The 27,436-nt window shown below is 33.0% G+C and overlaps 1 protein-coding gene across 1 annotated transcript in view; it reads left to right on the top strand.

Annotated features, from left to right (window-relative positions):
• The window catches only part of LOC131037427 (cationic peroxidase 1-like), a 47,310-nt gene that overhangs the window by 14,772 nt on the left and 5,102 nt on the right, over positions 1-27,436 (top strand). Inside the window, exons 2-4 of the mRNA XM_057969570.2 lie at positions 22,029-22,114; positions 22,875-23,040; positions 23,139-23,281. Of these exons, the coding sequence (XP_057825553.2) occupies positions 22,029-22,114; positions 22,875-23,040; positions 23,139-23,281 (395 nt within the window). The remainder of the gene's footprint in view (positions 1-22,028; positions 22,115-22,874; positions 23,041-23,138; positions 23,282-27,436) is intronic.

Below are 27,436 nucleotides of genomic sequence, written 5' to 3'. Positions count from 1 at the left end.
ATAGGATTAAGGGGGTCAAATCCTTCACACATGAAAAACTGACCCTATTTTTTTTTTAAAAACATAACATAGTGTCTGACATGCGCATCAAAAAAGTCATAGTTAGATTTCGTATTTTGACAAATCCTTTGGCAGAAAGATAGTTAAGAGTGAGCACTAGAAGATGTGTATTGTTTTGTTATTTTTTATTGAGTACTTTTTTTTTAATGATTTTTCCAATCGAGCACATCCTGAAAATTTGGTACCTATTTGTGCGCAAAGCATAAGTTGCACTAAACAAATCGAAAATATAATTTATTTTTTTTTAAATTGTAAAGAATCAAGTTCACTACAATAATATATAAAGTTTTTTAAATTTGGATATGTATATCAAAAGTTATTCAAAAAATGGTGCACCTATGTCTATGAGAACTATGGAGACACTAGTAAAAGAAATTCAATAATAATATGTTATTGTTGTTCAAATTGAAAAAAAATTATATGGTTAGAAAGCTCAGAAGATGGGTCAAAATATGGTGGCAATTTTAGAAATACCCACTTTATGAAGTGTAAACGTGATGATGACAAAGCTGATAAAATAAAACACGTCAAAAATGAGAGAAATGGAGGGAAATCAAACTTCCAATCTATAGCTTTGTCATCTAGGCCCCATTAAACAGTGCGTACGCTCTATCTTTACTATAAACAGTGCATACACGCTATTGTATAATATTATATTCTATGTATAATATGTGTATATTCATATAATATATGTAATATATATTATGTGTATATTCATATAATATAATATGTTTATATACATATAATATATTAAACATATATATACACATGTAAGTGTATCGTCTCTCCCTCTCAAATGCATACAAGCTCTCTCTCTCTCTCTCTCTCTCTCTCTCTCTCTCTCTCTCTCTCTCTCTCTCTCTCTCTCTCTCTCCCTTCCTCCATACTCCATCCGTCTTTCTCTTCTTCTCTCCCTTCATACCCCACTGCAACTATGTCTGCACTTCTATAGAAGTAAGTGAATTTATTTCTTATCTATAACTTCCTCTTTCATTTTTATCATGTATTCTCTCCCTCCCTCTACCTCTCCCTTCCCCCCATGTTCTCTCCCTCTCTCCCTCTCTCCCCCTCTCCCCTCCCTCTCTCCCTCTCCCCTCTCCTCTCCCTCTCTCCCTCTCTCTCCCTCTCCCCTCTCCCCTCCCTCTCTCTCCCTCTCCCACCCCCTCCTCTCTCTCTCCCTCTCCCACCCCCTCCTCTCTCTCTCCCTCTCCCACCCCCTCCTCTCTCTCTCCCTCTCTCTCTCTACCTTCCCTCCCCTCTCTTCTCTCCCTCTCTCCCTCCCTCTACCTCTCCCTTCCCCCCATGTTCTCTCCCTCTCTCTCCCTCTCCCCTTTCCTCTCCCTCTCTCTCCCTCTCCCTCTCCCCTCTCCTCTCCCTCTCTCTCCCTCTCCCCTCTCCTCTCCCTCTCTCCCTCTCCTCTCCCTCTCCCTCTCTCTCCCTTTCCCACCCCCCTCCTCTCTCTCTCTCTCTCTCTCTCTCTCTCTCTCTCTCTCTCTCTCTCTCTCTCTCCCTCTCTCTCCCTCTCCCCTCTCCTCTCTCTCTCTCTCCCTCTCCCTCTCCCCTCTTCTCTCCCTCTCTCTCCCTCTCCCTCTCTCTCCCTTTCCCACCCCCCCCCTCTCTCTCTCTCTCTCTCTCTCCCTCACTCTCCCTTCCCCCCTCTTCTCTCCCTCTCTCCCTCTCCCTTCCTCCATACCCCTTCCATAACTTTTTAAAGGCTTAGTAGCATGTACGTGGTACTTATTACTCATAAGCGGTACTATTCCCATTATTTGATACCCTGGGATAACATTTTTAGGCTTAGTAGAACGTATGCACTACTTATCAGCCAAAAATACCATTGGGCTTGCCAACATTTTATGGCCTAGCAGCGCATATACGATTATCAATGTAGCGCGTACGCGGTTATCAATGTAGTGCATATGCAGTTTAGAGACATAGTTTTAGTTGCCCAAAAGCCTCAATAGCCTCAAAAGAAGTTTTTGAGGTCGTTGAAGGCCCCACTTGAACAGTGTCTGCACTTCTATCACTGTTGTATACATAAAAGTAAGTGAATTTTTTGTTTTTTGCATGATTTCAAATGATTGAATTGTTGTTTTTATTAGTTTTTTGTTTTTGCATGGTTTCAAATGATTAAATTGTGATTGTTTAATAGTTTGATTCCAAAAAATAGTGATAAGATGCATACTTATGGTTATTTATTTATTTTTGAACTTTTCTTTACATACATATGTAATATAATTCTATTTAGGTCAACCGATCTCAACCATGGGAAAGAACAAGCGATGAACGATGGAACAATGAGAGGCTCAAAAGGAAAGACAAAGGGAGCGTATGAAGAAATTGCATGACATAAGAACAATGGGAGAATAAGGTATGTCAACCTCAACATCTCAATTCAATTTACCAAACAAATATAATGCACCTAATGCAATTGAAGAAGAAACATTTGATAATTTACTGTTTGAACCTAATGCAATTGAAGAAGAGACATTTGATAATTTACTATTTGAACCTAATGTAATAGAAGAAGATACCACATTGAATAATCAATTAAATTATGAACATATTACACCTTCTCTACTTGATGAATTGAATGTACATAATGCACTGATGTTAACACCTCCTAGAATCATTCATAGGAAACCAAAGTATCTAATTGACATTGATGAGAATATATTGAAATCAATGCCCAATAAAATGAATGAATGAACTTGTAGGAGAATGGTTAAAAGAATATGGCAAAACTATTTTAAAAACTTTAATCAAACCGCAAGATGTCCATTAATTGTTCAAATGATTAAAAATTTAAATTTTAGAGAGACAATGAAAATTCTAGGCCTAAGATCATCTAAAAGTAATAGTGAAAGAACTATTGTCAGAAATATATTTGATGCATATCAATCTATTGGTTCAAAATCACGTAGTAAAGATTCTAATGCTACTTGACGTGTCATTACATCAACCATAATGAGCAAGAAAATTAAAAAAAGATCATTTGATAAGCAAACCAAGTAAGTCATTGAATGTTAGTAGAACAACATTAAGTAAAGCATTAAAGAGGTGAGAACAAATAGAGGAACCTAACAATAATTCTCTTTGGGCATTCTCGAGTAGACTACCACACAAAGACAAGGTTGTTGTAGATGCACTAGAAACATTAATTGAAATTTTTTGGCATGACAACACAAGAGTATCGCCCAACCAAAGAGATGTTGTTAGAAGGTGAATTGGGTCTAAAAATAGTGAGCCACATGCGAAACACTATTTGGATATGACTCAAACTAAATTTTATGAAAGATTCCTTCAAAAGTTTCCTCAAATAAAATTTTCTCAAAGCTTTTTTGAAATGGCAAAACCTTTTTATATTAAGATTAATCATGTACGCACCACATGTTGTTGTAGGATGCATATTGAATTTTCCATGCATTATGATATTTTTCATCATATTTGTTCTACTTTGCACACTAATGATGTTTTGCAGGAATGTAATATCCAAGCACCTCCTAAGTCAGCAAGAGAATTTATTTCAAGTGTGTTATGTAATAGACATGATGGTTGCATTTATTATAAGATGCCTTGTTTGGAAGGTTCTTGTGCTATATGTGGTGGTTTGCAACGTTTACCAAGATGCATACATTTGGAGAGCACACATGAAATTGGTACGAAACTAGTTTCTTTTGGAAAATACAAGATAGTCACATATGGAGTTAAAGATGGAAAAGATTTGAAGAGATGTGAGCTAGTGAAAAATGATATATGTGTAGCTCAATTTATGAAAATGTTTTAAGAGAAACTAGTTTATGAGTACATAATGCATACACATAGAGCTCGATGGTTAGATAGCAATTCAAGTTGTCTAAGGACACATTTCCTCTTGGCACCATTGTCTCTGTCGTTGATTTTGCTGAAAATTATACACTACAACCTCAAAATGAAGTGCAATCCATGTATTACCACTCTACACAAGTTTCTATTTTTGTACACATAGCATTCATGCATGCAGATGATAGCACAGAGGAGGATAGGAAGGTTGTAAGAGAGTATCACTTCTACATAAGTGATGATCGTACTCACTCATCAGAGTTTGTACAAGGATGCTTTAAAGTTTTCTATGATAGTTTAAGGGAAAGGAACATATGATACAACTGCCACTTAATATGGTCAGATAATTGCACCGCACAATTCAAGAATGCAAGGATGTTTTATTGGCTGACAAGGATGCATGTGACAAGCGGTGTACTAAGGCTGGACATGGTAAGGGAGAGCACGATGGTGCAGGAGCATGTGTGAAAAGAGCCCTAGCCAGGGAAGAATTGAAGTACGAAGGTGGTGCTGAGTTGGTAGATGCAGAAACAATTGTGCGATGGTGTAAGTCGACGATGGGTCTAAGTAATCCAGGTACGTCATTGGTTCGTAGATATTTTTGGTTGATTACTAAATCTAACATTGAAAACTATCTAGATTGTTGTACAGTTGCAGGATCGAGTGACATGCACTCATTTATGAGTTCAAATTCAAGTTCACTAGTAATTTATACGAGATAGATGGTATGTTTTTGCTCTTCATGTATGTATTATTTGTGGGAAGAATGTGAATCAGAAGAGTGAGTTGATAAATGGTCTTGCAGACCGTTGGTTCCCATTGATTCATATCAAATTCCCAAAGCACTACAATTGAGCCAGATGGAGACATCAATGGATTTTGACCATGTATCCAACCTATTGGATTCAGGTGATTTTTTGAGCTAATTTTTTTGCTAGTATTCTTTTTAGTTCATTTTGTTGTACATCAAACTTTATTTTTGGTATTAATTAACACTTTATAAAATGTAGGTCATGTGTATGCAGTTGTTGCAGAAGAGAACAATGAAGAAGGAACATATTACTATTTGTGTCATTGTGTTGAGCCTAAAACAAAATTGACAACCACAATCATTGATAGAGAGGGTATTGAGTACCCAATAGGGTCTGTTCTCGTGACAGGAACATGGCTTCATAGATACCCTATCAAGAATTCTGATGTTTTGTTGTCCGAGGACTTTGAAACACATAGACATATTCTTCATTTCTCTAACCTTGTAGTTGCAACAAATATTCATTTGATGAAGTATCGTGGTAGACCTCATAACAAGATTTTATGGAAAGTTCGTGAATCTGACCACGAGGCAATACTTGACACAATACGGGTTAGAGCCGATCCTGAAGGCTCACTTGATTGATTCTATGGTTTAGAGTAGAATGATTTTGAGAATTTTGTATAAATCATCGACGAATTGTTCTATATTTGTTTTTTGTATATATAAATGCCCATGAGCTATTTTTTACATGTTTAGAGGCATAATTTTGTATATTTAAGTAGCAATGAGATGATTTGTACATATGTACATGCCAAATTTTGTATATTAAAATGGTGATGAGCTGAATTGCACATATTGTAATGCCAAATTTTGTATAAAAGCCCATAAGATGATTTGTATATTAAAATGGCGATGAGCTGAATCGCATATATTGTAATGCCAAATTTTGTATAAAAGCCCATGAGATTATTTGTAAGACAATTTTTTGTATAATCAAATAGCCAAGAGCTGATTTGACCATATTTAGAGGCAAATTTTTGAATAATATGTGACAATATTTTGTGACTATTTTGTGTGTCAATGTTTTGTGACAATGTTTTGAGTATATGTGATGTGTCCCTGGTCAATCATGAGCATTCTTGATTCTTGTATAATCATGGATAATTATTTGAGTCATTATCGGGTCATAGGGGTGAAAGGTTGAGACTAGATACAATTTGAGCAAAAATTGTCATTGTTGTCAAAAAAATTGTCAAAAAAGTTGTCAAGCAACTTTTACGTTCCATTGGTAGGGTATGACTCTCAATGTTCTGGTGCTTTGGGATGCATGACAGGGGCATACCTAGCGTAAACATGCCCACCCAAATGCGCTTTCTATGTCAGTTTGTGCACACGAGGAACAGAATCAATTCTAGCCAATCAAGCAACTTTTCCTTGCAAGCAACTGACGATGTTTTGAGCAGGCGAAAAAATGCTACTAATTGAAAATGGCTTCGATTCATCAAAAACCGAGATAGGCCATTGTAGAGGACCCTCACATGACCCCATGGGATCAAATAGGTCGATCGTATGTGTCATGGATTGGAAGAAATAGTCAATCAAATTTTGACAATTTTTTGGACTCAGGGCACTTGAGAGATCTCACCGGTAGGGTATGACTCTCGATGTTTTGGTGCTTTTTGATGCATGAAAAGGGCATGCCTAGCGTAAAAATGCCCACCCAGATGTGCTCATGATGTCGGTTTGTGCACACAAGGAACAAAATCAATTCTAGCCAATCTTGCAACTTTTCCTTGCAAGCAACTGATGGTTTTTTAAGCAGGCGAAAAAATGCTACTAATTGAAAATGGCTGTGAGTCATCAAAAACTGAGATAGGCTATTGTAGAGGACCCTCACATGACCCCATAGGATCAAATAGATTGACCGTATGTGTCGTGGATTGGAAGAAATAGTCCATCAAATTTTGACAATTATTTGGACTTAGGGCACTTGAGAGATCTCACCAGTAGGGTATGACTCTCGACGTTCTGGTGCTTTGGGATGCATGAAAGGGGCATACCTAGTGTAAACATGTCCACCCAAATGCACTCATGATGTCAGTTTGTGCACATGAGGAACATAATCAATTCTAGCCAATCTTGCAACTTTTCCTTGCAAGCAACTGACGAATTTTTGAGCAGGCAAAAAAATGCTACTAATTGAAAATGGCTTCAAGTCATCGAAAACTGAGATAGGTCATTGTAGAGGACCCTCACATGACCCCATGGGATCAAACAAGTCGACCGTATGTGTCATGGATCAGAAGAAACAGTCTGTCAAATTTTGACAATTTTTTGGACTCAAGGCACTTGAGAGATCTCATCGGTAGGGTATGACTCTCGACATTCTGGTGCTTTGGGATGTACGACAAGGGCATGCCTAGCATAAACATGCCCACCTGGACGCGCTCACAATGTCAGTTTGTGCACATGAGGAACAAAATTTGACCATTGCGAGCATGAGGGTGCTCTCGCACCAAACACAATGTTGTTTAAATTCATATTGTCGATTTTTGTTGTTTATATTCATATTGTTAATTACATATGCAAATATTCATTTAAATTTATAAAATGGCCGCCACCAAATACAACGAATACACAATAATAAACTGAATACAAGGAGTTTTGTAGGGTTAATTCAACATTTTAGAAATTTTATCAAATCATATTCCACGATTGCAATGCTTTATATCATATATTTTTGTTGTTTATATTCATATTGTTGATTACATATGCAAATATTCATTTAAATTTATAAAAGGACAACCACAAAATACAACGAATACAAAATAATGAACTCATTACACATTTATCGGATCGAATATCGATATTTATATATATAAAAAAAGGCATGTCTACCAAGTCAATACAAGTATTACAAAAATGTGGCATATGCCATGTCCAAATCGATATACAATAAAAATGTAGAATATATCTACATGTATTGGTCATTCTATGACCAAAACTAACACTATATGATCCTAAACTTCTAGTGGATAATCAAAATCAAGCCTCTTCGGTGCAGTATGCGGCTCTGTAGATGGCTGCAAAACCACAATTCAAAAGCCAAGTTAGAATTCTTTTGTAGAAAATAGTTCACAATTAACATCATAACTATGCATTTAACTTTAATTCATTTGCAATTGAAATGTAGATTACCTCATCAGCTGATCCAGGAGCTAATGTCTTCGCTCCCCTCTCCTTATCACTCTTAGGAGTTTTCTTGAAGACATACTTAAATGGATCCACATTATGGCCATACCACAAACAAGTCTATTGTAGATTAAATATACAATTAATACAATGTACTAACATAAATATATCAAAAACACTTAAAAGCTATAATATAGAGAACAATGACATACCTGTGCCTCAGATGCTTCTCTAATGGACTGAGGATGGCTCACCATCGATGTAGAAATAGTCACTATTACCTATACATAAAATGTACAAAGATTAAATACAATTAATATAATGATAAGTATTGAAGGTTGAAAACAATTAATTTTACATATCAAACAAAAGTGTACCGGATCTTGATATGCTTCTCCAGTGCAGGGAGGAGGGTTAGCCATTGACGAAATAGGTATGGATATTTCCTATATGAAAAAAATATAAGATTATAATATATCACAAGTTCACATGTACACGTGCATATAATCATGAAATCAAGAAAATAAAGTAGAGATACATACGTCCACCCTCTCTTGATTCACGGGTGAATCAGGTGCATTCAACATATCCACAAAGCTCAATGGCCACTGTACATGTAAAATAGACAAAAAACACTAATCAATCTGCAAACCCCAACTAATACTTGATTTCAACATTTTCAAAAAATTGTACAACTAAAAATGTGTTCAATTACCTTCTTCACATGTTTTGGCGTCTTCAGGATATTCTTTTTCTTTGGACGAGCCCTAGACGCGGAGGGGATGCCCTAAAAACATAAAATTAACATGAGATATTAGTATAGATAATAAATTAAACATAATTTTAAAAATCTTAAATGAAATGACTTGCATATTCCATCAAAACAATACATAAAAAGAGTTGTACAAAATATGATACCATATAGCCTTGTGAGGATGTGAGTCTAAAGGAAAATATGCTTTCTTTAATGTTAATCTATGAATATCAAATATATGTACACACTTTTGTACAATCAACATTTCATCTTATTTTGATTAATAAAAGTAAGAGAGGGCTCATACCCTTTACATAACCACAAAGCGACATCTGAGGCACATGAGGGATGTGCAACCAGCCAAAACACCCCTAACTAAAACAAAACAAAAACCCTATAGGGACACCTAAGAACTAGCAAGAGCAAAACCAGAAATGACACTAACAGAAAGCAAAAAACTAGCAAAACCACCCATAAAGGGCACAAAGGGATGGCCAACTACATGGGGAGTGTTTTATCGTGCCAATCCTGGCTTAAACTTAGGACTTTGTTAAGAAAAGACACCCTTTTGGAGGAACCAAACTCAGAGCTAGAAGAACCCAAAATAGATCTGGGATAGCTTTCACGAAGGACTCCGTGAGGCCTGCACCTGCTATCATAGTGTCAATCTACTTGCACTTCTTCTCCCTTTTCCTATTAAGCTTATCTTGTATGGTCTGGATAGCCTATAGAGAAGAGTTATGCATGTTGGTTGCATTGTTTGCAACATTTCATAAGTTAAAATTAAATAATATAAATAGTAAATGCAACTTTAATTTAGATAATTGTGTGGAATGAGATTAAAACATCAGAGAATAGTAACTTTGAGGTAGCAGTAAGTTTTTCTTGTTATTTTAATTTGAAAATGTCTCTTATTTTGGATTATTCATAAAACTATAATTGTCAATTTTATGACTATTATTCACTTTCACAAATATAAGTATGTCATGTAGTCTATAAATCTAATTTAATAAATATAATAATTGTGTCTCTTATTTTTGTGTGATCTTGCTCCTTCTTTATTTTTTATTTTTTCATGGTAAAGGGTGAGCGCATACTAATTATATTATTTATGAAAAATATAATGGTAGAAGAGAAAATTTCATGATAAAACAAACTAACAAAAATGAGTAAACACAAAGAGCCTATCTCCATATGTGAACCCTAATTTCAAAGCTAGTGACCTAAACTTAATAACAACAAAATGGGGGAAACAAAGAGCATGGCTCAATCTATAACCAGACCATACAATAAAGATAAAGAGCATTGCTCAAGCTACCGACCAAGATTATACCATACTAGGACACCACAGATTTGAGAATAGTAGAGAGTCATGCTCAGTCTTGCTCCTTTTTCAATTATTGAGTGGTTTTTTTTTAAATGTCTTGAATAGGTTTTCATATCATTATTATCAAGTTCTCATTGATTTATAACTAGAATATTTTGTTTTTACAACCTTTGCAAATAAATAATAGGAACATGTGAAAATATACTAGGATGTAAGATTTGATATATATAAAGTCTTCTAAGAATTTCAATTGAGATGTTCTTGTACTTAAGATCCTTGTATTCTCTTAAAAATTAAATAATTACCAAATATGTATAGGATATTAATTAAAATTTAAATGAATATATTTAAATAACTAAGAGAAATGTGTATCGATTTGGGTCAGGGTGGGAAAGGTGCATCTTGAATTTGAGGGGTTTTTTGTGGGCATGCGAGTCATCTCACACCCATAAGAATGACCAAAGAAATGAAGTGATAATTATTATGTAAGGAATGAATACTTGAACATAAAGAATCCAATCAATGTCAAATATCTAGGAACAAATGAGATATGTTTAAATATATAAGAATGAACATGATTAGGAAATGAGTTGTAACTTTGTATAAGATTGTAAAATAAGTTAATATGTAATTTCATTAATATATAATTCTAGAATAGATGCAAAAATTAGTGAACATTACCATGAGAATGTAAATTTCACCATTACATTTTAACCACACTTTGAAATGGAAGTTGATCCTAAACTTATTATTTATATGGAAGTTAATGTCCACTCACAAATATGAATTATAATAAATACTCATATATAAAATGAATTTACCAAATTCAAATGATATATAGTAGAGCTTAGAAGAATTTTTTTTGTGCACGTCATTCTTGGTATGCATGTTCAATGGCAACCTACCACATAGAAAAAATATATAATGAATATCTTGTATATTAAAATTTATCTCCTACATAAAATACAAGCTTCATTAACTATCTATGAAATTTAAATAGTAGTAAATGGAAAGGTTTGGGGTTAAAACAAAAAATCTTGTATAAAAAGTGATAGTGATGCTCCATGCTATGTGATGGTCATAGAATGACATGTAAGATTTATATGTAATAGATTTTACATATAAAAATGAGATTGTTGAATAAAGTTAGATCATGCTTGCATACAATAATACATAATTATGGATATGAAAGATGATAGACTTGAAATTGATTTGATATTTAAATATTAAAAACAAACCATCGATAAATGTCAGTGTTCATTATCATCTAGATTATAACTTATATTAACTGAGGCTTGAAATTATAACATGTAATCTAACTAACTCATGTTTTCCTTACATTTCATGAAGTTGAGAGTATATATATTAGGCTTACCATTAGAATGAAAAATTTTCAAATAACCACTAGCCAAATCTTCGAAGAAAGTCATAGAAGTATGTGATAATGAATAAGAACGCTTTACTAAACAATTGAATCTTTATAAAAATGAAGAAACGCTAATTATGCAATATCATGATAGATTAAATTTGACATCATTCTTTCTATACTAAAAAGTCATTTAATGATGAATATTTTTCAGCGTGATATCAAATAGATATGTGTTATTCTAGTTTAGATAGTAATGAGATGAATGTTGATGATATGGATAGGTAGTTAAAATTTGAAAAAGAACGAAGAACATGTGAATGTTGGAAGTGAATGGAATTGGTTGAACTCAAAAGGAACAATGGTGTTCGGCTTATATTACACTTTAATTTTGTAATGTAGACGAAGATAAATTATTCTCTATTATAATCTCCATGCATTTGTGCATTGGGTTTGGAATCTAAAATAAGTGCTACCTTCCATCAATTTCAATTATGAAAAAGCTGGCAATGATAAGAAAAGATAATTAACTAACCAAACTGACATTAAATATAATGACTGAACCATTTGGACATCGCGTTTCCTTCAAAATATATGAAACATTGTATTTGTGATGAGGTATGCTTTGTTAATAAATTGATAGATATGGATGTTGAGGAGTGACATCTTTTTATTAATATTTTTGGGTATATGAATACCAATGGTCCTATGACTGTTTGGTTTCCCCAATCCTTCGTTCATGGCTAAATAAATGTATAAATAAGATGTGTATGGTCATGTAATATCGATATCGGTTAATGTGATAGATCCCTTGTTTGAGAGTGGACGTAGGCAATTGCCGAACCACAATAAATTCATCTTGCATTCTTGTAGATTGAGTTGATAATAGTAAGCATTTTTTATATAGGATAATATGATAAAAAATAATTTTGGAAGCTTCTAGATTGAGTTGATTGCCTAAGAAATGAAACCAAATATCACAATCTATATGCATGGGTAAAAATAAAGAAATGGTAATTTCTTTTGTTCATGTTGTTTCTGAAATAATTTGATGAATTCATGAACTCACAAGTGAATATGTTTCAAATTTATACTTTTGAAATTGAATAAAATTAAGAAATTGATTTGCTGTTTGATTATAAAGATTCTTGGGATTAGAAAATGTGAACAAATCAAAATGGTTTTTCTACAAATATTTAGTCATATGTCCTATTTAATAGAAATAAATGAATGTATAATTATTTCTATGCATTTACAAATATATTGATATCAGTATTCATGTTCTAAACTATCAACCTTATAATTATCTATTAGATTTGAATTCCTAATAGTTGACATTTGTAGTCATGGTTGGAGAAGTTCATGTTTGACAAATCTATAAACAACACTATGCATGTTTGCATGGATTTTCTATTATGCATGGTATTTGGAGTGATGTATTGTACAAGGTTATGCATGATGGAGCATGACAATGTCATGTGTAGCATACAATGCATACGTTCTGTGATGAGAAGTGTAAAAATTCAAAGACTGTCAAGCTAGATGCAATGTTCCAAGTGACTTATTGATTGCAGTTTAAACTACTCTCTATCAAAGATGTGAAGATATATTCAAACATATGAAATTGCAATCTTTTGAATATTTGGAATTTCATGAAACTTGTGATACTTAAATTCAATATGCTCAACTGTTATATGAAAGGCATGATTTATAGAAATTTTAAAAGAGAATTAATAGTTACAAAGAATCATTAACATATCCTTAGCCAAAATCAAATGATTTAATATATCTGAGAAACACATAATTTCAACTTATCTGATATACTCTAGCTCTATCATAATTTATAAAACACTTTTCTACTTTTTTAAAGACCATCAACCATCCAACATTAATGGTTAGCCAAAAGCATACCAACTATTGCAACAATCATATTTCCAATTATCAAAACCAAGCTATGGCAAACATATTTAATCCAATATTCAAGAATTTAATATTTCACTCATTATTGTATTTAAGAAAAAGTGACGTTAATTAGCACTTTCCCAAGGGAAAAGAAAATAATTGAAGTGGATGTGGGAAGAGAAGCATCAGAAACCGCGTCGATCCATAAAATAACAGATGAAGAAACATTTTAATTAAGAGAGTTTTGACGACTTTACTAAATTTAGTGCCCTTCAACTTGTGTGTAGCGGCAACTAGTTATTCGACTATGACGATTTACTAAACAGACATTTAAATTGGCCTTGTGTGTGATTTTCTAAGGAGCATTAAGTCGCAGGCTTAGCGAAAGACAGCACAGTTGTTTGTTTCTTCCCATCTACAAGCTCGTTTGGATTTTATCAACAAACCTAACATGGTGTGATGATTAAGTTGAATACATCTTTTGATATCAAAGTCGTCTGACCTAGACGTAAGAATCGGATTATTAAACATATTTTTATTGAAAGAAAATTATTGCATGAGATAAGATCGCTTGCATGGTTAGAATGGATGAGTGGAATAGACAGCGAAAGTTCATGGACGACGTCAGTAAATTCTGTCTTTCCACTGGTCGTTCTGTCAGATTTTTTAAGGGAAAAATCAACATCTTCATACTCAGTGTCGAAGATTCAGTAAGAGTCGGGAAGAAGCATCCTTGTGGTAAGGGAAGTCATTCTTCTATTGAAAAACATGGATCGTGATTGTGGAAGCCATGCATTAAATCATGGAAGTACCTTTCAATTTGCTAGTCAACTGGGCCGCCATTGTTGAACTTTTGTATAAGCTTAGATTCATTCCACACTCACAATGCAAAGTCAACCATAGGAAAATGATTATAACTTAGTTGTTACCAATTAATGGCTACGAGTAGCAAGCTCTTCCAACATTTTAAAAAGCCTCTTGTCTAAACTTTCAAGACCACCCACAATTGCTTCTGTAGTTAGTACACCTGTGGAGCGACCAGTCATGAGGACCCGTTGTCTGAATGTGGATGCATTACATTAGTGATCTTGTGTTTGAGTCTTGGCAATGACCAGGTGAGCTCGCCATTTTACGATAAAACTTCTCCTAAGGCACTATCAACCTTGAAAGCTGTAGTCGCCAAAGAGAAACGGATGGGCGCATCGTTGGTCGACCTCGACTGTTTCGTCAATGTAAGATTTTTTATTAGATAACCCTTCCTTTTTCCGTTATCTAACGTACTTGTGCGATTCAACAAGTAACTGTAGTTTGAATCTGCAGGGGTGTGATGGATCGATAATGTGGATGATTCCGCCAACATAACAGGAGAGAAAACAGCGCGTACCATGTCCAAGGCAAGTGAGAGAACATGCCCAAGTACATCATATACACACATCATGAAGAAATTAATTCTATGTAGGGATAGCCATCAATCATCATTAATCAAGAATTCAGACTCAATTTCTAGACACTTAGTGCATTATGATCTAATATTACTATGAAAAAATCAGTCAACGATTGATCATGGTACATAAATCACATAAATTCATATTATTTCTTGCATCACACATACAAAGTACATCCCTGTAAGGTTTAATACAAGCATCGATCAAAACATCTCAATTTGCATATCGTGGAAAAGAACAGTCATAACCTTTACTGCAAACGCATGACTCACACAATGTAGTTAATATTTTCCAATCAGAATATATGCACAATCACTTAATCACTAGAGTGCACAAGCATAACCAAGCACTTCAAGGTTCTATTTAAATTTTGCAACTTAAATTCAAGCAAGGGCAATCAAGAAATCATTCATTACACACATATATGCATAAATTCCCAGCACAAAAGTATATGCAATAGATATTCTCCTTAGGGTAATTAATTTCTCTTCTAGAATCTTTAAATCTAGGAGAACCTTCCCTTTCTTATCAAGTGTAACAATAAATAGGAGGATCTCTTCCTTACTGCTCAAGTTGATCCACATTAATTCAACTTTTGACTCAATCTATAAGTACTTACATACACATTTTCTAAGCACTATTTGACTACAAGGTAATCCTATCAAGTGTCACAAGTTAACATAGAGAACTCAAGGCCTTAGTATGGAACCCAGAGCTCTGATACCATATGTAAAGACATCCATATAATTAAATTAACATATAGCACGAAGTACACAAAATTAAGCATAAATTATTGCCATGTGTTCAAATATACAAGATTAGAAACGTGAATTTATATATTCACATAAGTTTGAATACAAAAGCCAAAAAATAAGGCATAACATAAGGAAACATATTCATTTATAATAGACCACAAGGTCAAATATAATGAGTTAACTTTTTCTTTATCTTTTTAATAAGTTCATGAATAACCCAAATGGATAATAACTATAAGCTTAATAAAAAATGTTAACATCTTGAGCTTAGATTTAATACATTATAAATATTTTCATAATTCCGACTTCATTTTAGATCAATCTTAATAGAAGTCTTCCCATTCAACTAGGCCGAGATGCTAATCAAAATGATATTTAATACATAACTATAGTTATCAAAGATGAACACTATACCATGTGTTATACAAAGATAGATGTCAAAGATAAAATAAGCTGTCTCTATGATGTTCATTCCAATATCTTACATAGGTTCTCATTTTGGTAAGAATTAAGTTGTGTAAATTCTTGTATATTTCCCTAAATACTTCAAGAGAAGTTCAACTAATCAAATCTTACAATTATACTAGAACTAGGGGAGAGGAACTAGTAGTCATGAGGGCTAACTTCGTCAACATGTAGCCATCACATGGAATATCGTAAGACCTCCATTTTTTTAGAAACGTAAAATGGATACTTAACTATCTGCAACAAAGGTTTGAAGATGTGACTCATCATGCAACTCATCAAAATAACGTGTCTAGTGCGAAGTGTCCAAAAAATGACTTTTTAAAGATTTGACCAAAACTTAATCTAAAAATCCCTCGTAGTTGAATTAAAAAAAATCATTTGTAATTAGCACAATATTGTATTTTTATGTTAAATATAACTTATATGCAACTTAAATGGATCAAACACCTATTAGTAATCATAAGTGTGTTTTATCTCTAACTTTTATATTCAACACCACAAAAAATTATTTGTTGTTATAAAAACAACATATTATTATATAAATACAACTTATATTGAACACAAAAGGACCAATTATTTGTTGAATACCTAGGTAGCTAATAGGGGGGGAGGGGTGAATCAATTGACACTTAAAATCTTCTTCAAACTTTATTCATAGATCCAGAACAACTAGCAAAGTTAGTTAAGATAGATAAAACATGAAATCATATGCACAAAATAAGTCAGACATAATGAATAGAAGAATTTACATGGAAAACCTCAGAAGGGAAAAACCATGGAGAATGTTAATTCTCAACATAAAAATATTGGTTAAGGTACTTTTTACAAAGGATGGCTCACTACCAAAATGCTCATTGTGGGAGGGCTCACTACCAAGAAAGGCTCACTGTCGGAGGGCTCACTACCAAAGAAAGAAAGATAGAAAAGATAAACCACCACTAAAACTTAGTCTACACTACCAGAACTGCTTCCAATAACTATATGCAACACACTTCGCAATTCAACTAGATTCTTCCTTTCAATCTCGCATATCTTCTACAAAAAAAATTGCCACACAAACTCATCCAAATCATACACATACATATATTGTCTCTAGATAAATATAATCTTCTAAGTCAACCAAGACAGAGATCTAAAATAGGTCACCACTAAACATTCTAGTGGTGGGAAGTAATGAGAAGTAGACCACATCACAACATTCTTTATCAAACACATCAACACATTACATACATTACCAATGCTAGACCCAAAACATTATGCACACACTGTACAAATGTCGTTACACAATCTCAATCTCTAGATCAAACTAGACCCCAAAATAACATTGAGTAACATCAGCAACACATCTTCCGAAGGGCCAAATCTTTCGGGAAATCACCAAACATCCATTGACATCATATACATACCTATCTTCTATTGTTTCTCAATATACGACATCTCAACCTAACTATACTACATGATTTGACATCAATGACAACATACAACATATTGCTAACATTGTTGAACACTAAAACCTATGGAAAATCCTCATATTTCATGAGAAAAAACAAGGTATATATTGTGTTCACCTTTTATATCAATGATAAGAGAAATTATTAATATGAAATACTCCAATGTATATTCATTGCTACCCCAGTAGTAATACACATAAGAATAATATTTTTTCACTACGATAAGAGTACTTGTTTAAGTGAGCATCTTATTTTAGAAATGACACACTTATAGTGAATAGCTATGATATTTTATTGGAAACAAAACATGATTTATTTCACTTGTTAATGAATTCATTTATGCCTTTTACACATAACATTTATAGGTTCTTTTGTATTCAAGTATTGGTCCATTTTGACCAACATTTGGTAATTTTTTTATTTACATGTGGATTATTTATTTACAATATATAGTATAAACATGTAGAAAAACTTGATATTATAAGCACAATTGCTATAATGACTATTGAAACCCATACAACTACTGACCCCTCTCCCCTATGGATTTGACAAATAGTCCTTTTCTCCATAAACATGAGTTCTTATAAGAAACTACAAAATATAATAATATCAATTCTCTACAACTTAATTAAATATCCCTACATACTCCTATACTTCGTCTTTAACTTAATGGAAATAAATAGATTTGATATACCTAAATTTTCATAATTACCAATTTTTCAATTCATTATCTATCATAATTCTAATACTGTAACCTTCTCATTGTTTAACTTAAAGATGCCCAAGTTGAGAAAATAAAGTAGACATGCACTTATTTTATTTAGAACATTGTTATGTGCTTGATCAATTTAGAAGATAAAGCTGCCAGCTGGTAGCAGGAGGACTTACAAGCACTCAATCAAGAGACCCATAACAATTATGCACTCAATAAGTTCTCGAGAGGTTAAGAATTTAAAGAACACTTTAAAAAAAGACCAGCTTCTAAAAATAAATAAAGAGCATCATAAGCTAATTTCTAGTTAATGTTTCTAATCATAACGACAGTAATTATATTTAATATCATATCTACAATCGATTTGATTGCACATACTCGTGTAGATGTCTTATTACTGAGGTCTCGCAATGGCAAACTGGTTCCCCTAAATATCACAACCATGAGTTACTAAACCAAACACATAAGGGGCTTCCTATGCCAGTGGGGTATGCATACGCAGTCATATAAACCTAGAGCCAGAGATTGCATTATCTTCCATACAATTTAATGTACCCATTAAAATATAATATTAATTTTAATTGTTCAAGATTTGTATCTCAATATCATTTAGGTGTTTTCAATATGCTTTGACATTAAAACATAACATGTAACTCCTATCAGTTTGAATATGAGTTAAATGTTTTTAATTAATTTAAATTTTAAATGAGATTTCAAAGTTTTAAATCTCCATCTTATGAAAAGATGTTGAGACTATAATCAATTTTAAATTACAATATTTTTATGAAAAATATTAATTTTTTTTAATCAAAACTGAATAAATATAATACTTCTAAAATGGGTTATGATATAAGGCTCAACTAGAATGATCTCAAAAATATGTTACAAGTATGGACACTAAACTAAGGATAATTTGTATTTTAGGGTATGTTAATTTTTACCTTATAAATATAATCTCAATTGAATATCAAAATACATTAAAATATGAGGGATGTTACAATATGTGATTCATTATGTAGTAGGTATAAGTTTAGGCGTGATTGAAAATATTGTTTCTGATTGACCTAGAAATCTTGACTATCATAATTCAACATTTTCTTATAGCCTTCACTTTCATTCTAGCTCCATTTGAATGAGGCTAAGTATCAAAGGGATTTGACTGCTACCATTGAGGCTCTTTAACTTTAGAATATCTTTAACAAGTTTGGAATTCTTTTTGCATGCCATTAGTTATCATATTCAACAACCAGAGTGACATCTAGAACATAAAGAAATTGGTTGGTGACTAGTGGTCCAAACACACCTAGATCTACATGTTGTACATTAGGGAAAAAATACAGAAGTAAATTTTTTATTTTTTTTATTGCCTTGTGTAAAATCAAGTTGTAGACATATTTATTAAAATACTCATGAAAATTTGTGATCTCTCTTAGAGTCGAAGGAAATTTTTTCAAGAGCATATCTAGCCTTTCTTGATTCATCCCCTCAAGTTTCAAAGATTCTTTCCTATAGATTTGTATCCTTCTCTTATTTTTTGGGGAACATTTTATATATGCATACCTCATCAAGCCTTGTTTCCAAGACCTATTCTTGATATTTTTTTCTACATTTCTCCTCCCTAAGTTTCACATAAGTGGGTTTGCTAGGGTTAATGACGTGTAATACTTAACTAGTTCAACATTTTGGTTATATTCAAACCTCGTTAGTTCAAATTACTTTAGGAAATTTGTACTTTATCTCATTTGTTTCTATTATTGATGCACCCTATATATGCCCTCTCTTTCTTATTTGATAAATCTCTTTTATTCTCTTGGATTTCATCCATTGATAGAAAATAATTTATTCTCTCATATTGGTCTTCCTTGTTCTTTCCACTAGGATACCTTTATCATGGGTAAATGCCTCTGTGCCCAAGTCTTATAATTAAGAATTGGTGATATTTATTAAAACATTGGGAAGGATGTTAGATAAGGGTAAAATTATTCTAGATCAACCTCCTTGAAAGAGCTACTTTATGGTTGCAAAGATGACCAATAAAAAATATAAAGTCTTTCAAGTGACATATATGACGGTTTTATTTCAAATTTTCATTCTTTTAAAGATTCAAATTAATACAATCTTATAGAATGCTTAGGACTTTGAATGATGATCAAGATAATGAATTAATTCCTAAATAAATATCATTAAAAATATAATTACATAGATATGGTCATGGGAAATATGAAACAACTTAACGTATGGTAGAAATAAAATGGTGTGACTTAGTAAATATTTGAATTGAAATTTATTATTTCTTAAGTTAGTTTTTTGGATATGAGATTGATCATACATTGCAAGATTGAAGTAAGATAAGAGAATAATAGTGGTTGTGTGGAGAATGAATGTCTTAATATGAGGAATGTAATAAATGTTAAATGTAGGGACATGCATAAGAGTACATGAGATAAGATCAAATAGATGAGAATATGTGTAATTCAAGATAAATAATGGATAGGGAATGAGCCCAACTTTAATGAAGATTATATTATTTAAAAATGAGCAATTATTAAGATTCTTTCAAAATGGAAAATCATTATGTTCTACAAAGGATCTATATTATCTTCTATCAAAAAATTTAATTGTCTCAACCATGTACATTTTTATCTAAAATGATCTTTTCATATTTGTGATCAACCATCTAAAGTATTTAATTAATAACCAAAAGATTAATCTTAGTTGAAGATAACTTGGTCCATTAATAAAAAAATGTCTAGTATTTTTCTTGACAATATTCAATACATTTGTCTATATTTTGTCACAAAACTTAGTACATCAATAATAACAAAGTGTAATATATTTTTTAAAAATGATCTTCATATAATTGCTCATATACAACATATGTTCCAAATACACCTTCAAGTTATATATATAGATATGATACTCAATCTATAAACATGTAATTAATGATAATTAAATATTTCAATTATCAAAGTCTATAAAAAACCTAGATTGTACTTTCCAACAGATCAATCTTATACTGACAATATATTTAATTCTAGATTGTACTTTCCAACAGATCAATCTTATACTGACAATATATTTAATTCTATAATATTTTTAGAAAAATCATCTTCAACTATATACATCATTTGATTAATAATAAGAAAGCTGATGTAACTTTCGGGCAACTCAATCCATTCATTCAAATTGTGTAGCGGCAACTAGTCATTCGACAACGACGGTTTCCTAAACAGACATTTTATGGGCCTTGTATGTGTTTTTCAACGGTGAATTAACTCAAAAGACAAGACATTATTTTTTTCAATTCTTCTATAAACTCGTTTGGATTTTGTCCACAAACACGACGTGGCGTAATGGTTAAGTTGAGTATATCTTTTGATATCAAAGTCGCTCGACCTGCTCTTAAGAATCTAATTATTATACATATTTATTAAAAGGAGATTCTTGCATGAGATTAGATCGCTTGCATGGCTGGATTTGATGAGGGGACTAGATAGCGAAAGTTCACGGACAACGTCAGTAAACTCTTTATTTTCACTGGACTTCTATCAAAAACTTTCAAGGAAAAACTTATCTTCTTCATACCCAGTGTAGAAGATGCAGGGAAGAAGCAGCCATTCTTCTATTGAATAACATGGATCGTGATTACAGAAGGCATGCATTAAATCACTGTAATACCTTTAAATTTGGCGCTCAACTGGGCTTTCTATGTTGAATTTTTATACAAACTTGGATTCTTTCCACACTAACATTATTTTGATCTAAAGCAAAGTCAACCATAGCAAAATGATTATAGCTTAGTTGTTACCAATTAAAGGCTACGAGCAAGAAGCTCTTCCACCATTATAAAAAGCCACCACTCTCAACTTTCAACACCACACAAAATTGCCTCTGTACTTAGTACACCTGTAAGCCATGAGGACCCGTTGTCTGACTGCAAGCATTGCATTGGTGATCTTGTGTTCGAGTCCTGCTAATGGCCAGCTGAGTTCGACATTTTACGATAAAACGTGTCCGAAGGTACTATCGACGGTGAATCAGTTTGCAGTGGAGTTGTGTCTTGTGCTGACATTCTCGCCATTGCTGCTCGTGATTCTATTGTTGAGGTACTTACTCTTCTTTCCTTGTTACCTTATCATTGTTTCATAATGTTGTTGTTCGTAATTAATTCTGCAATCTGCAGAGTCGGTGAAAGGAAAGAAGCATTTTTCTAATCTCACCGTGCGATTCTTTCCATAGAAATTTTTTATAAAGAAAAAGATTTCAAACTTAATATTTCTGTTCGAAAATTTATTATACTCTTTTTTTCTTTCATTACCATAACATTGTTTCTAGGATTTTTTTCTAATTATCATCAAAATTCAAAATATCATTTGCAACCTCACCCTCCATATCAAAAGCATTTACGATTCATTTTTTAACTTTAATATATCAGTTCTATAATATTTATAATTTCTTTAAATGCTTCCCTCTTGACACAAGCGTTTACCCCTAATATAAATTCAAACTTTTCCAATGAATTAAAATTTGCAAGCTTTATAGAGTGCTTTCCTCTTAGTATAATAATATCTACAGATTTAAACACACTGATTTTCTAAAATATTAGATGCTTAACCATTAATCACGAGTCTTTTTCTAGCTGAGGCTCTAACGTTTAACTTGGAAAGGATTCTCTCGTCTTTGACTTTGTGACAAGCGGATTAAAAAACATTGACTTTCTTGATAAAAAAAATATATTAGCCGGCAACATGCCATATTATAACAATCACCATCTTGAATACCATGTTTAGAACCTTAAAATGCTATGAAAATTATTATAAATATTTGAACTTCTGTTACTGAGGCTTCTTATATTATTACCCCCAGTTGGGAGGACCAACATGGACTGTACAGCTGGGAAGGAGAGATGCAAGGGATGCAAGTCTGAGTGGCGCAAATAGCAGAATCCCTAGTCCAGCATCCAGCCTCAGTGCACTCATCACAGCCTTTAGTAATCAAGGCCTTTCTACCATGGATATGGTAGCCCTTTCAGGTAATGATTGTACACATGCTGAATATCAATTCTATCTAAATTTCTAGATAACTAAAATTATGTTTATGCTTAATGGAGTGAATCCAATCTTTTTTCAGGAGCTCATACAATTGGTCAAGCAAGGTGCACCACATTCATAACTCACGTCTACAATGAAACCAATATCAACAGTGCATTCGCCACTTCTGTGAAAGCTAACTGCCCGAGAACTGGTGGTGACAAACACCTGTCTCCCCTAGATGTTCATGTTGACCCTGATTTGACCTTGATGCCAAAAAGTATACGTAGTGGCTAATTCCTAATCATGGTTAAGTTTTTGACTCCCATCGGGCAATATGGATGGTTGCGTGGCAGTAAAGGATAAATGCACATGTTATTTGACTAAGCACTTATGTCTTGGAAATAATGATCCACGTGGTGGGCAACGTAATGTGGACTTCAAATAAGTTTCTTTTTCATTTGTTACGGATGCTCAGTCTTGGTTAAGCTTGGAAAAGAAGTTTGATTGTTCGCATTTCATCTCTACATTCTTCAAACCCTAGCTATCACTGTATATTATGCGGAAAATGTGGAACGTTTCCTTGAAATCTGCATATGGGTTTTTGATATGTTTACCAGTCCAGTGCAAGCTTTCGATTGATAGTATTTTTGACTCTGTTCGTTGGCATAAAATGAAGATTATGTGGATTCGGCCGTCGCTTTTCTACAGTTTTTTTATGGTCTTCAATGACAGGGATTCTCTATAACTTTATTTTGTACAAGAGCAAATTAATGGACGAAATGGAGAAAACTTGTTACTCTCTGGTGATTTTTCGAATCAGTTATGGTAAATGTTTTGTTCATTCCGGTTTTATTTTGGAAATGAAAAAGAATGAAAGAGTTATTGTTGTTTATCTTCTGTTAGTTGAAGAAGAGTTGTTTATTTAAAATGAAAGGAAAACAGTTGTTGTAACTGTGTACCGTAAAACAGTTTCTTTCTCTCAACCCTAACGTGGGTTTTGCAAACTACTTCGTGAGTTTCTTATGAAGACTTGTCTGTTGTTTTTGGCATATATAAAACGTTTGATTCTCAGAACAGATGAGGTGTAAAAAACAGTGAGATACAGTGAGACAAGTGTGAAGAAAGTGATAACATTTTAAACAGTGCAGTAGATTACCAGTCACAGCCAAGGGGTTTCTTAAGAATCAATACTCTGTTTTTGTTACAGAGTATATGAAACTTTGTTGATGTGAAACCATATTGTTCAGGGTTTTTCGAAACCATATTATTCAGAGCATATGAGGCTTTAATGATTTGAAACTAGATTTTTGTCAGAGATTGGATAGTGTTAATTTTATCCTTGAAGAATATTGTTGCAAAATTATTCATATGTACAGACTGGTAAAATATTCTCGCTTCAATCCCTGATGGTTTTGTGACTGCAAGAATAAAATGCATGCATAAAATCACCAGTGGTTGTAAGCTCGAGTTGAAATATTCATTGATAAGAAGAGGGGTTGGTTCTCCTTGAGGCCTTGTGGTTTCTAAAACATGTGAACTGAGTTGGTGCTCTTTTTGAATCAATATAAGGGATCTTCCGAGTGGTTTTTCTACCCCAAGAGGGTTTTCCACTCATGAAAAATATTGTGTTATGTGCATTGTCGTGTTTCATTTTGTTTTACTAGTGTATGCTCTGATACATCATATTTTTAGTCCTCTTTATCTCATACTCTGTTTAGTTGGATTTATGTAATGCAATATTGAAAGTACTGTTTTAATGTTTCAAGTTTGTGTAATATTTTAATACCATTGTTTTAAAACAAGGTCTGAATCAAATGTTTTAGTTGGTTCAATGATATAGTTCATACTGCATTAATTTGTTTCAACAATGTGTTAAGTCTCAGCCATCTGTGCACACAGTGAATTAAAATTGTCAAGGTCCATAAAAGTATAACTCATTAAAATTTGTCACACTCTGATTCACCCCCCCCTCTCAGAGTGTTTTCCACTTCCAACAAGTGGTATCAGAGCTTAGGGTCCCTCATATAGGTCTGTCCTAGGGATTGTTCTTGGTCATTTGGAAGTTTTTTTATGGCTCAAACTCAGGAAGGTGCTTCACTTTCAAGAGCTCCTCTTTTTGATGGAACTGATTATGTGTTCTGGAAGATTAGAATGGAAACTTATCTCATTTCAGTTGATCTTAATGTGTGGAATATTGTGATTACAAAATACACAGTTCCTTCCATTATTCCTACTGATCCTGATGATAAAACCAAGTATGAGTTAAATGCCAGAGCTAAGCATGCTCTCTTATGTGGTCTCACTAAAGATGTTTTTGTTAAAGTCATGCACTGTTCTTCTGCTTATGATATTTGGAAAAAACTTGAAACCATTTATCAAGGGGATGCTAAGGTTAAGGAGTCTAAAATCCTTACACTAAAAAATCAGTTTGAATCTTTAAGAATGAAAGAAGATGAAACAGTAGCAAGCTATTTTCTTAGAGTTGATGAAATTGTAAATTCGAGAAAGGGTCTTGGTGAAGAGGTTGAAGAAAAGGAAGTTGTCAATAAAGTGATTAGAACCTTGTTACCCAAGTTTGAAACTAAGGTTTCAACCTTAGAAGAAAAGAAAAGTTTTTCTACCATGACACTTGATAACCTTCAAAGCATTCTTACTGCCTATGAGATGAGGATAGGTAATAATCCTTCTTCTTCAAAAGAAACAGCTTTTAAAGTAGAAAAGAAAGAAGAACTTGATAGTGAATCTGAACTTTCAGATGCTATAGAAGCCCTTTTTGTTAGAAAACTAAAAAAGAAATATAAGGGTAAATTACCTTTTAAGTGCTTTAATTGTGGCAAAGCTGGACACTTTGCTGCTCAATGTCCTCTAAGTGATCAAAATAGTGAAGAGGAAAAACCAGAAAAATTCTACAAAAAGAAAATGTGGAATTCTAAAAGGAGATTTAATACCTTCAAGAAAAAGAAGAGTCTTTTTACTAAAGAAGACTCTGGAAATGAATCAGATGATTCACCTTGTGAAGGTGATGAAACTCTATTTATGGCAGAATTAGAAGATGTAACTAGCAAAACAAAAAATGAATTTGAAGATCTAGATCAAGGAGAAATAGATCTTGAAGGAGAATTGTTGTGTGCCTTAAAAGAAATAAAGAGGTTAAAAAAACTTGTAGCCTCATATGAAAATTCAAATCAGATTTTACAAGTTGAGTTAAATGATGCAAATTTAGTGACTTCAAACTTGAAGTCCCTTCTTGAAGAAAGAGAAAAGAAAATTGAAACATTAGAACAACAGTCCACAAAATTTCAAAAACAAATTGAACAGTATGAAAGTACAATACATCTAAATGATATCTTGAGCAAGCAAAAGTTGCATAAAGATTTGGCTAGTTTGGGGTTTGATAAAGCTGAATCATCAAGACAGAACACTAAGTCAGCAACTAGAAAAACATTTCAGACTTATAACAGAACAAAACCTTTTAGGTTTGGCTTCTTTCATGGATACTGTTTTTATTGCAATAGGTTTGGTCATAAGGTTAATACTTGCAGATTTCTGCAACAAAGATCTCCTATGTTTGGTTACAATCAAGGGTATGACTTTCCAAACATGTTAAAGTGTAATAAGTGTAATACTTTTGGGCATACTACTATACAGTGCAAAACAAAGGCAAGTCCTAATAAAATATGGAAACCTAAGTTTGTACCTGGTATTGAGCAATCAATGATAGTGCAAACTGCACTTTTCTCAAATAAGAAATCTTTATGGGTGTTGGACAGTGGTTGTTCACACCATATGACAGGAGATAGAAATAAATTTCTGCATCTTGAAGACTTTAATGGTGGCTTTGTACGCTTTGGGGATAATTCAGGAGCTTATGTACGAGGTAAAGGTACATTATTGCTAAATGATGATACTCCTATTCATGATGTGTACTTTGTTGAAGGGTTAAAGCACAATTTATTGAGTGTCAGTCAAATTTGTGATAGTGGTTACAGTGTATCTTTTAGTTCTCAAGACTGTACTATCAAAAATAAATCTGGTAAAACTGTTGCTGCTGGTTTGAGAACAATTGGCAATGTCTATAGTCTGCTTGATTCCACTGACTATGAGAATAATGAAGGCATTTGTCTTATGGGTCAAATAGAAGAAAATTGGTTATGGCATAAACGCCTAGGACATATAAATTTTGACAATCTGGTTAGAATCAGTAAAAATCAGAATGTTAGAGGTTTGCCAATTTTGAATAAACCATTCAATTCAGTTTGTAAAGCATGTTTGAAAGGAAAGCAAACAAAAGTGTCTTTCAAACCTAAAGAACATTCTTCTACTAGACCATTACAGCTTGTTCACACAGACTTATGTGGTCCTACAAGGACACAGTCTCTAAATGGTGAAAAATAT

This window comes from Cryptomeria japonica, chromosome 3, assembly GCF_030272615.1.
Source record: "Cryptomeria japonica chromosome 3, Sugi_1.0, whole genome shotgun sequence".
Classification (NCBI taxonomy): domain Eukaryota; kingdom Viridiplantae; phylum Streptophyta; class Pinopsida; order Cupressales; family Cupressaceae; genus Cryptomeria; species Cryptomeria japonica.
This window is presented reverse-complemented; position numbering and strand designations above follow the sequence as displayed.